General features: G+C 35.6%; 1 protein-coding gene across 1 annotated transcript in view; it reads right to left on the bottom strand.

Moving 5' to 3' along the window:
* Positions 1–13392, bottom strand: part of GPC6 (glypican 6) — a 962025-nt gene that overhangs the window by 823172 nt on the left and 125461 nt on the right. The window contains exon 4 of the mRNA XM_008571554.1: positions 768–935. Coding sequence (XP_008569776.1) covers positions 768–935 — 168 coding nt within the window. The remainder of the gene's footprint in view (positions 1–767; positions 936–13392) is intronic.

The following is a 13392-nucleotide window of genomic DNA, read 5'->3' as shown; positions in this document are numbered from 1 at the left end:
ATCATAGTAAGGTACATCCATTTCTTAGAGCACTAAAGACTACACATCATCCAAAAATATTAACTTTATTGTTATCATTTTTGATACTGTTTTAAAAAATCAGATTGCTTTTGAATATGTTCTTGGGGCTCTAATGAGAAAATTCAATGCTGATATCCTAGTAATAACTACTTTCAGTCTTTGTGTTTTCTAAAAACAAAAATGTTTACTTAATAAATTGAATATAGAAATGAAGTCGATTGCTTATAGTCAGGAAATCAAAAGAAGGTTAATCCTTTTGCAGAATTCACAACCACAATGTGAAATGTGCTACATTATTACAGTTATGAACGCTAAAATAAAGGAGTCACCATCACTGGCACTTAAAACAAGCCTGTCCTCTTAAAACTGATGCTGTTTTAAATAATCTTACATGACATTTTTTTACAAGAAAATCCCCACATGAAAACTGAAGACAAGCTACCGTGTAACAAAACCTGAATTAGGATCATTCTAATAATGAAAAATTGAGCTAAATCTTTTAGAATAAATCTCGCAGGCAAAGCACAAATGCAAAACAGCTCTTTGTTAACTCAGGTTTTTCTAAGATATCGCTATAAAAATAACATACTGTCAAGAAAGCTCATGCTTTTTCTAAAAATAGACAACACTATAAATGATTAAGAGAGGAAAAAAAGTTCCCTCTTAACATAATGTTTTTCCTATAACACCAAGATTCACATAGAAAAGCATGCCTATATCAGAGTGACGTGGAAACTTTTACCTACCATCAAATTTCTTGTGCCTGGACACGAAGGTGGTGCGTACAAAATGGCTTGTCTCTTCCACAAGGTTTTCAAACTCGAGTTTGCTCTGTTGGCTTAACTTGTCTTCCATTTCTGTGGTGCAGCATGTATATTCCTGAGGACAGATTCTTAGATGTTCCCCTGCAATGAGAAGTTAAACATTAGTTTGGAATCATAAGAACTTTTGGTAGATTTCAGAGATTTTGCTTCTCTAAAATTTCACTCAGATCCTGGGGTACTTGTTCACTCCAGCCATCCGCAGGGACTCTATCGGGGCCTCAGCACATCAGTGTTCATAACATTTCAAACACCTGGTGGACTTAAGTTGTCTCTGTTACCCATCATGTAAATGCAGATATATTAAAAACCTCAGTAGACCATGGCTTATTTCCTGCTTTTATTTGAAATGCATCAAGTAACACTGGGTAACAGGAGATGTAATAGAGTTGTAAGTATGCTTGTCTTTGGAAACCTCAAGCAAGGCAAATGACATTTCCAGTAGTCCCATCACCCTAGTGCATTAGACAGCAAGGACAAGAAAAGATGGTGATAGTTCCTTCTGTTTTCTCTCTGCCAGCCTGTCTGTGGGACTGCATCAGCTTTTGTCTAGGTTAAAGTCAGTGTATTTTAAATGGCAGGTCCCATGCGTCACACATTCACATTCTCTCAGGCAACGTTTCTTGTTAGACAGAAAATGTTCTCCTGAAAGGAGGAAGCCACTGATGGGTTTAATTAATGCTTACATTATATGGAAATGTAGAATAAAAGGGAATGAAAGTCTTGTATTTAATTCAACTGATTTATCTCATGATATACATGGCCACCTCTTTTGACAATATTGCTGTCTTCAGTGCGATTTGCAAGTAAAAGCCAATCCTTTCTCCATGAAATTAAAATGGTTTGTTATTACATAAAATGTGAATTTCCAATTGATGCAGCTCAGTTACTGTCAAAAATGTTTATCAGAGCCTGTGGAGAGAAGGAAGAAAATCCACCCAATGTCTTGCTAAATAAAACCAGAAAATTGTCCCTGCGATTATAGTCACTTTAGGGCATTGAAAACAAAATGAACAAACTACTTGATGCTGTGATTAAAATTCATTTATAATATTTAACAGCACTTATAAAACGTATGTCTTATGACCCGTGTGAAAAGAATGTGTCTCAGAGTTCCTCACGTAGTTTGCTGCTTAAACTCCTATTTAAAACAACACCAGAATAAAAAAAAATGATCATAAGTATGAATTAAAGTTAGATTTTATATAATTCTTATAATGGAAGGAGACTATAAAAATCATATAAACATTTTTAAAGGAAATGCACCGTTCTTGAGAATGATAAACAACAAATTCAGGTTAGTATCTCCCTTCTAGGAGGGATTAGGGTTTGAGAGAAATGCTCAAATGCCTTTATCTATAATCTTTTATTTCTAAAGCTATTTGATGGACATAGTGTTTATTATATTATATTTAGTTTTTCTGTATGACTAAAATATTTTGTAATAAGAATTTGGAAGTATTTCATTAAAAAGTATAGTCACCACAGTTTCGCTACAAGAGGGCAGGAGGCAGATAGGAAGAAAGAAAAACAAACTGCCCTCGACGATCAGAAGCCAGCCTGGCCCTTCCTTCTCCTATTACATATAAAAAACCTCACAGAATACCAACCTCAGACAAGATTACTGTGAGACCATGATAAAATGACACCAAGCAAGACCACTCCATAATTTTGTCTAAGCACAAAAAACACTGTGCCATCTGAAAAGTACCAAATACCTCCTTTTCCAGCCAAAATGGCAGACTGGTTTCTTCTTTATCATTCACAGATTTGTCCTTGTATGAGTCTACCATCTTATTGGTAAGATTTATTGAGATACCTCATCAAAGAATTACCTTATTGTGAAATTACCTCTGCTTCCTGACAACATCCAAGACCGGGTGAACCCCTAGTTCTTTGGAACCTCCCCCAAATCACCAAACCAAATTCCAAATCCTATAACAGATTTCTTTCTAACACCCTCTTCCTGAGACACCCCATAGTATATTCTCACTCCTACAATGAATGACAACCAAACTTGTTCAACTATAGGTGTTTTCCTGATCATCTTTGACTTGAAGATTTTGCCAATTCTAAAATGGGGAGGCCCAGAACAAGGTGAATTGTGAAGTTTTTCCCAAAGTGATTCAGATACCCACATCCCATTAAGAAGCGTGGTTTTAGAGCTTAAGACACTGGGGAGAAATAAGTATGACTTTATTAAAAGCAAGTGATCCACTAATCACTAATTCTCTTCAATATTCTTTTTATAAAATATCAAGCCCAATTGATAAGGACCAAAATAACCCACAAGCAAAACCTCTAAGTGTTCTACTAACTTTTATATTGTCATTCAAGATTTTTCTCAAAAAATATTATTCTGAAGATTCTGATCACGTTCATGGGTATTTGAAAAACAGAACATCCAGTGGAGTTGCATTTTATGCAGAAGACAGATGATATGGGCAGCACATAAAGTGAAAAGATTTTCTAAAGGAAAAATATTAAATTCATCAGTAGAGTACCCAGACTGTTGAGAATACCACCCAGATAATAGGTAATTTTATTAGTTCCATTATCTCTACTTTGATCAATGTTTTCCTGCGGGTCTCAGTTCATTCCTTCATTTCTTTCACACACATATACACACCCCCCTCAACACTTCTTTGTCTGGCTACTTGTACAATGCTTTTCATTTTCAATCACCTTCAGGAAATTTAGGCAGCAAAAAATGGCTGATTCTAGCTTAGTTTTATTCATGGTCTGGGGCACATGACCACTGTGTGAATCAATGTCACGGATTTAAATGATATTCCTATCCCTTCACTTTCCCTCTCCATGGTTGCCTATCTCCATCTCTCCAACTCTCTAGTTTTCTCCCTGCCAGGGACTCATCTAAAGGAGAAGAATTGAGCTAAATTCTTGAGAACATTTCCAGTTTTATGAACAATCTAACACTGCAGGCTGTTATGTATATTTCCCTGACCCTACACCTACACACACACGCACATACACACACACATACACATCCCACATGACATGATTTTGGTTTAAAGTTGTCTCATTAAGAAGTAAGTACCTTTCTTTCTTTATTTATCACTTGAAATAAAATACTGATTTTCTTGGATTGATTAAAAATTATAATGCCTCTCATCAGATCTCATTTCATGAATGTAGATCCATGGGGTTTCTTCTACAAATATTCCAAATACAAATATTTCCCTTAGAACATAAAATATTTACTTTCTCTTGGTCAGTTTTCCCACCTGACCAAAATGTGTCAGAAGTCCCACACATTTTGTTGTAAGTTCAATTTTAATGATTCAGAGGGAGAATGCAGCCCTGATGTACTAAATCTTGCGAAATGGACATGTCATTTTTGCATAATTGAGTAGGAAATAGAGTAGGGCAAAATAGGATGTACAGTATGGGGATTTAAAAAATGGTTGACAACAGGTCAGAGAAAGGAGCATTCAGCAAAGTTGTTAATACTAAATATTCATTCAAAGTGGGTACAGATATGTGACTTTTGGCCTCTCATATCTGTTGAATACATAATAATAGACCTGGGGTTATTATTTTGCAAACACACAAACCTAATATAGAGATCAGAAGAATTTGGAGTTGAATGTGTCTTGCCCTTCCCAGAAGTATTAAGTCAGTTACTAGTTAGAAGAAAAACTTAAGTATCTAGACGTCAGGTACATGTCAGCTTAAGGATGACCCAGGGCCACAGCCACTCTAGATTTTTCATCTAAACCCACATAGGTCTGGTTCACTATATTTCCAAATAGGCTGGGGGTTCTTTAAGTTATACGTGGCTTCATGTCAAGGAATGCAGGCCACCTTTCATTCTGCAAGTGACTATCACTTACCATTCCATAATGTTGCTACACCATTTCTTCCTTCACTCAATATTAAAGGGCTGTTCATTTTTGAAAATTATTTTACAGGTTTTTTTGTTATATTTTTTGGTATTTTTTTAAAAATGACATAATAATCATATTACCTGATATTTTAAGTTCTTTATTTTAATTTAATTTTTCTAGTGTGATATTATATTGGTAATAATTACATTAACATGTGTATTAAAATTAGACATTATGATTTGACCTTGCCGCTTATTAGCTATGTGATGTTAGAATGAGCTGCTTAACATCTTGATTCCTCACCTGTAAAAGTTGAAATAATGAAAACAGGGTAGAGGACAATGCAGGGAAAAGGTTTAACTCAGTGCCTAGAAATCACTACAGTTGACATTAAATTTTATAAACTAAAATATGAAATATATCTCAGTAATTATTTCAAAATGTTAACTTATAAAATAATAATGTCAAATATTAAGACATTCTAATTAATAAGCAAAAGGATGAAAACTCCACATTTATAAATACAGAAAATGACTTGATAAGAAAAAATGGCTTTCTTCAGAAAAAATCTCTCTATAGCACTAGTATCTCACTATTTCTGGAATCGATAACTATTTATTTGATGTCAACAAACAATAATTTATTGCACATATATGCTCTCAATTCTTTCTGAAATTTAAGTGAATCAATACAAACTAATTGTAGTAGATGCAAAAGAGTTTTCCCCATTTTCAAAATTTTGCCAGACACAAATGTTAAATTAACAAGAACTATCCATTTATTGCAGGGCATGTAATTTCCTCGTATTATAGCAAAAACCCAGAAATGTTGAGCAGGATCAAGTAACCAATAGTCATGTCATACATCTTAGTGTCTCTAAACTATGGTAACAGAAAACCTGTAAAAACTTTTTTCTGGAAGGAAAAGACACATAGGTGCTGGGGCAGTGGAGGTATCTTCAGCAAACTTTCAGGTCACAGTCTGAGCAGGCTTTCTTCATTAGTATCACTCATTTGGTAAAACCTGCTGTTCAACAGTTACCTTTAATGTGGAATATTTTGCATCTGTCTAGGGAAAAACAGATAGATTGACAAAAATGAAAATTTTTTGCCTAACTGTAATATTGCTTCGAGTTGTTTACTTTAAAAGGCTTCAGTATATACACTGAGATGTATGTGTGTGTGTCTATAAACTTTAATCTACACCCTTGGGGCAGTTATTTAGCATTTAGAGTAGTACAAACAGGAATCCAATTATCTTAATTAATTCCAGGATTTATTAATTGCCATAAAATATGTTGCTATCAATGTTCATAGGTAAAATAAACATTATTCAAAACGCCAGTTTGGCAGCACTATTTACTATAAGCAAAAGGTGGAAACAACCAAAATGTCCATTTATGGGTGAATGGGTACACAAACTGTGCTACGCACATATAATGAAACATTATTCAGCCATAAAAAAGAATGCAGAAGCACAGATACCTGTGACAGCATGGATGAACCTTGAGGACATTATGCTAAGTGAAATAAGCCAGTCACAAGAGGACAAATATTTTATGATTCCACTTAAATGAGGTACCTAGAATAGACAAGTGCCTGGAGACAGGCAGTAGAATGGTGGTTAGCAAGGGATGAGGGTAGGGGAGAATGGAGAGTTATTATTTAATGGTTATCAAGTTTAAGTTTGGGAAGATGAAAAGGTTCTAGAGATGGATAATGGTGATGATCACACAGTATGAATGTACTTGATGCCACTAAACTGTACACAGTAAAATGGTTAAAATGGTTAAACTTATTTTGTGTATATTTTACCACAATAAAAAAAAGTGAAAAAAAATTGGGAAAGGGTTCATAGGCTCTTTTCCCACTGCATAAACGAAGCTTAAGAATTGTGCATGCCTAGCAACCTAATTCCTTGATCTAGGATGCTAGTCCTGGGTCCCAACACCACCCAGGGAGAGCTCTGCTTACTAACATCAGCACAGCTTTGAAGAATCCTGATGTTGGAAGATCATCATGTCAGCCTTGGAGTAAATCTTTCACACTAAGTGCTTATTAGAGAGCAAGGGAGAAAGCACCAGAACATCCCCAAACGTATGGGACCAGGTGCATGACTGGCTTAGGGCTTGCTACCAAGTCAGTGTCTGAATGTGTGGCTGAATTTAGTCTGACCCTTGCATTCTTTTTAACACATTACCAGATAGGAAGGTTATGGGAGAATGAAAGCACTGACGTGCAGCTCCTCTGTCCCACTCATGAGAAGCCATTGATACTCGCCAAAACAATCTGATGATTCCGAATGATCAGAGAGGTTTAGGGAAATTTGTTCTGCTTGGGCTTAATTTTTTTTCCCCATAGAACAGGGGTCTGCAAACCATGGCCTCTGGGCTAAACCCTCTACACCTGTTTTTGTAGGACCTGTAAGCTATGGATGAAAAAAAAAAAAACACCTAACTAAAGAATATTTTGTTCTATGTGAAAGTTTTATGAAATTCAAATTCAAGTGCCCATAGACAAAGTTTTATCAGCACACAGCCACACCCATTCAGTAATGTACTGTCTATGATTGCTTTAGTATGACAGAGACCATATGGCCTGCAATGCCTGAAATATTTACTTTCTGAAATCATACATGACAGCTATTTTGCTATCAAAATAGCAAAGAAACCAGCTCTGACTCTTCCTGTTCCAATTTCTCCAAATATAAGAATATGAAAAACTTTTCTCAGCTTAAATACTTCCTGACACTTACAAGTATTTGATATAATAATGGGATTATTACAAAGTTATAACTTATGGAGAAGGGCAAAGTATTGTCCTTTAAGAGTTTCCCATTCACACTCCTTTCTCAAATTGCCTTAGGTTCTTTATGATATGTCTAATATAGAATTAGATACAACATTTAACTCAACTGGAAAGGAGCTAGATGCCCCCAGGCCCGCTAATAGTAAAGAAGATCAGGATAAGAGACTGTACAAGCAGAAAATGTGGAATTGAAACTATGATAACTATACTTTTATTCATCAAACATATATTGAAAACCTTCTATGTGCACATCCTATGACAAGTTCATGGCCAGCAAGATCAGATACAGGGTCATGTACCAGGATCGCACAGATTGATGCTTTCTTGGGCACTTGAAGTTAATGCCAATTAATTCCCTAAGTTCCTGCATTTTTTACAGTGCTCTTCACTAGCTCCAAAATAAATAAGGGAAACTTTAGATGGGGAAGAAGGGAGTTCCACCAGGAAGTCACAGAATGAGCTCAGGGATAAACAATCAGACCATAAATTGTCATCTGTTTTCCAAGAAAGAAGAGATGGGGCTGTTTCTCCCTCTACATGCCCTTTTCAACATGTCACTCTTTACAATGTCTTTTCCCAAATGCCTGCCCAGATGTTCATTTTCACTCCAAAATGCTAAGGTGACAGCAGAAATGTGATTCTGCCAGACCACCATCTCTCCAGGGATGACCCTGGGTCTGAAAACTGCCAGGAATAGAGTTGGTGAGTGGCACAGTGGGAAAGAGCAGGCGACAGCAAGACCTCGTTACCGCACAAGCCAGCCTCTGCAGGTTGGCTTCAGCAAACTCTCTGCTCTCAGAGGTGACACTCAGGGACCTCAAATGCACATTCCAAACAAATGACAGAAACGAAGAGCCCAGAATAAGTCACATACCATAGACTATGGCCATCCAGACTTTTGGCTTTTATAGAGCTTTGGAGCACAGAGGGAAATTACTACCTTTGAAGGTAGGAAACTAAAAGCTAAAAAGTGGAAAGCTGATAGCAAGATCTCACAAAACAGAGAGCTTCAATTTCAGAGCCTCCAAATTCCATTTGATTAGAGTGCAATGTTGGTTTTAGACCATGCCTTCTTCAGAGCGTACGGTCTATCGCAATGTTCTCTCATCCTCAAACTGGTGAAATCCTTGTAGTCAATTGGTGTGTCTGGTACCAAGCGACATAGTCTCCCAACCATTTGATATATCTCCTCAAATAATCATTCCCTTTGTTCATCTGATGCCCAGGAAGCTGACTGGAGCAAATAATTTAAAGAAACAGGTGAAGGGAAATAAAATATTCTAGATGAAGTTAACTTTTAGCTAAAATTTCTGACAGCTAAGATCATTTCAACTGGAGTTAACAGACCTGGACTGTTCTTAGTCTCATAAAGTTCCTATACAAGCCAATCAGGACTGGCAGAAAGTAGGAAAGGAACATTTTTTAAATGTATGTTCCAGTTCATTTCCTTAAGTTCAAATTCCCCAACCCCCCAAATAAGCACTTTTCAACATTTTTTAGTGTGAAGAGTTAAAAATAATCCTTTCTTATCTTTAAGAGCTGCTCTTGTTTAGTGAAGTTGTTCAGCACCATAATCAGAAATGTTCAAACTTCTACACAGGTTTTAGGAAATTTAATTAATGTTCTACTTCAGTAGATTTTATCATTCAAACAACCTATATTATTGTCATCCTTTGATGTTGTTAATTTCCTGATAAAGACTTTCAATGCTAATTTTTGTAGTTCTAAAATTTTCACTCTGCCTTTTGCAAAAATAACTCCTCTGAATGCAACCAATAAGTTAACTTGTTTAAATCTGTTCCAACAGTTGCACAGACAGAATTTCGAACATCTTCCTCTAGATGATAGAGAACAACCTCCATAGTTCTTCTGCCAATGTTTCTGGTCTTTACCTACTTCAGAGAAGCTGACTGGGGTAAGGATAAGCACAGCAGAAGGTGTGATCAGAACATGGAATGGATAGAGTATGGGATGGGGTGAGGTGGGGCGGGGAGCAGGCAGCACTTGAAGGCGAGGCAGTCCTAGAAAGCACGAAGCATCTGGAATGTGAAATGCTATCTTTCCATTTTCTCACATCTAACCTTGGCTCTGGTATGCTATAAAATTACTCAATGTGTAAATTCTTTGATCATTTTTAAATAGAGGTGTTTCTCCTTGTTTTAAATGTATGTAACTTATTTAATTTATACAAGTAAAACTTTTAGACATTTAAAAGCACTGCCTTTACACAAAAGATAATCAAGAATTTGTATGTGTATCTAGAACAACACATGCACACACACATCCCATGTTATTTCCCAGCATTAATAAAAAAATGAATAGAAAAATCTCAGAAGAAAATTTGAATTGCTGAAACTTTTAAAAAACTAATTTATTTTTTAATTTTTTCATTGAAATATAATTGATCATATATATTTATGGGGTACAGAGTTGACTGTCAGTATTTGTGTAGAGTATGTGATGATCAAATCAGTACGATTAACATCTTCATCATTACAAACTGTAATTATCTTTGTGTCCATTACCCACCCATCTCCCAGACTTTGATGCCCCTTATAAGGTCAGTTTTAATTGTAGGGGCTCTTTGATCGTAACTCTGCTTACTCGATTTCTAGGCAAGTCGTAGTATTATTGCCTACCTCATTAATTTCAATACCAGGTGGGAACAACTAAGTGACTCAAGTGGCTCAAACTGAAGGAACTGAAGTGGCCTAGCAGGTGGCCATCAGCTTTCAAGTTTAAAATAGAATAGATTATTTCAGAGCCCATCATATGAAGTAAGGATATTTCTTGTGAACATTTTGCTCCAGTTGTATATATTATATATGCATTGTGTTGCAATATAAAATGTATTTCTTTCTTTCCTTCTTTTTGTTTTGGTAGCTGGCTGGTACAGCAATTGAACCCTGGACCTTTATAATCTCAGCACCACGCTCTAACCAACTGAACTAACCAGCCAGCTCATACGATGTATTTTTTATGGTAGATTGGGGGCAAAAAGTTTGGAAGCCAAAGTTTGATATTACAGTCCAAGCAGTGATAGAAAGAGCAAAGAGCCTACTTACTAATGCATAGTTGTAAAACCATAAATGGCCAATGCTCATGTAAACAGGTTTGGCTGATTTTACGTATTTTTTTTTTTCTTCAGTGACATCACGGTGTCCTCTCTGGAAGTATTTTTAGAGATGTCTATGTCTTTATCATGCTTCCTAAATATATATATTATATATATTTATAAATATATATATGTGTGTGTGTGTGTGTGTGTGTACGTATATATATACACACACACTATATATATATACAAGTATACATATATATACACATATATATATAAAGAGAGAGAAAGAGACAGAGGCTTATTTTACACTTGTGTTTCATAAACATATTATCTTGGTACCCAAAAGAGAGGCTAACTGCTAAACCCCAAAACGGGAAAATTGGGGGAATATTCATAAATATGCTCACAATTCATTTGCTATACTTAACTTAGGAATTGCCAAAAACTTCATAGTTAGAAGTTCAAAGATGTTCTTAATCCTACAACCTGAATGTGTCTTCTCTGAATGATATATTTTTCCTTTTTACAGATGTCTTGTCTATGGCAAGCTTGGTTAAATCTAGTTAGGCTGCTCCAATACTGCTCGCCAAACCCAAGCAAACAGTAATTCACCAGCTCCCAAGGACCTTCTGTAACTGCAACTCAACCCACCAGAGATGCTGACTTCATCTTTCGTTTTCTGCAACCCATATGATATAAATCAAACCAATTGCCATTCACCCGCAGATGATGATCAATTTCAAGTTTATTGCAGCTGTAATCCCGTACCCATCTTTGCTTACTCAAAGTTGGCCATTTTTACTATTGAATTTGTGATCCCAGGGTGATATACAATAAACCAATTTATGAAGTGCTTGTTTTTGACCCTGATAACAGCAGATCAGCATTTTTACTAAATCATGTGACAGCTCACTTGAGAACTTAGGATTTACTGTTCAAAGCCCAATAGCTGTAAACTAGTTCAGACCAATTCAGTAAAGGGGCCAAGTCTGGCTGAGAGTGATTAAGAACCTAATCAAATTAAACCGCATGTAAGCCTTTATGGAAAATTATTTTTCTTCGCATAAAATACTGCCATTTTAGTAGGCATCTGTAAAAGCATGACTACTATGCTGATCATATCATATAAAGTAACAAAAGGAAAAGCAGCTAGAAATGTTACAAGATCTATGGTACAGTCTATAAGTGTGTATTTCTTAAATTGTCTGCCTCCACGACAATAAAACTCCATAATATCCAACATTTTACAACTCATAGGGCCATTAATTTATAATAATTACTTTAATTCCCACTAATCATTTAAGATGGATGCCCATAGATAAATATCACTCAGTTTCTATTTCACAGATGTGTGATGGGAGGCCTACAAAAAGGAGACAGTACTTTCCCCCTGGCATTACTTTTGCAATTAATAAAGGGCAAGAGGTCTCTTTCAAAAATTTGTGTATAGGGACCCAGATTTTAAAATAACACCACTTCAAATGCTATAATAAATTCTAGTATCCTTTCCAGCCTGGGGCTTTAAAATGTCAGTGTTCAGGTGGCAGCAGTATAGTCAAGCATTATGATTAAATAACTTGTGTGATTGAAGCTGAGCCATGGTTTTAAACCAAGAGGAGATAGAACCTCAGAAGAGACAGGAACAAAAAGGCTCCTGAAATTAGTTCACAAATCCCATATACTTAAAAGAGAAATGAAAGACCAACTTGAATTTTAAAAGAACATACTGCATGAAAAAAGATTTTAAAATGTCTTTACATTGAATATAACGTTCTTAAACATGGGAACTATAGGTAATAATAATGTATTATGTACAGGAAATTTGCTAAGAGAGAGGATTTTGGTTGTTCTTACCATATACACACACACAAAAAGGTAACGATGTGAAGCAATGGAAATGTTAAGTCGCTTGACCATAGTAATTATTTCTCTGTTGGTATATTAAGAGATCATTCTGTATACCTTAACTATAGACAATAAAAAAATTTTAAAACCTCTAAATGAATAAAAATAATTTTGCTTCTTTTTAAAGAGGTCAAAACAAATCTCAATAGATATTAAAAACTCAATACTTTGGGGACAGTAGGAATAATTGCAGCTTTCCTTTTATTTTCATAATTTCTTTCTTTGAGATATATTTCTAAGACTGCCCTCAAAGGTAACAGAAAAGACAGTTACATATATTTTACAGTGCTGCTAAAAACCACGTGCATCCCTGCTTTTACCAGAATTTCAATCCAAATATACAAAATAACTAACTTAAGTCAATATCATTTAACCTAAGAAAATAGTTTACCAGATTGGCTCTTGCAAAGTAAGACATTAACAGAAAAGGGTCTTGAACCAAAAGCTAGTTGTGATGCAAAGGCTAGAGTAGGGGGTAGATATTGCTTCACAAGAGTTGATTTGAGCCTCTGTCAATGCATCTCTTCATGGTTATTTGCCATTGTGAGCTGCATACTCTTTAGTTAAACTTCCTATATTAAATATTACTTTACTAGGGGAATAGAAAATATATGTAAGGATATGTGTAGACAAATAATAGTACCCAGAAAGCTAATGAGCCAGTCGAGTCCAATTTATAATAAATGCATAACTCCTGTGATCTCAGTTACTGAGTTTGCCTTCTTAGGGCTCCTGAACAGTTATTTGGATAATAACTATTTTGGGTTCACACCCCTAAACCTTGAAAAATACACTGAGTTTAATGGCATAAAAACAGACACACTGATCAATGGAATAGAATAGGGAATCCAGAAATCAACCCACACACCTACAGCCATCTGATCTTTGACAAAGGCACCAAGCCTATACACTTGGGAAGAGACTGCCTC

The sequence above is a fragment of the Galeopterus variegatus genome, unplaced genomic scaffold (genome assembly GCF_000696425.1).
Source record: "Galeopterus variegatus unplaced genomic scaffold, G_variegatus-3.0.2 Scaffold42, whole genome shotgun sequence".
NCBI classification, from domain to species: domain Eukaryota; kingdom Metazoa; phylum Chordata; class Mammalia; order Dermoptera; family Cynocephalidae; genus Galeopterus; species Galeopterus variegatus.
This window is presented reverse-complemented; position numbering and strand designations above follow the sequence as displayed.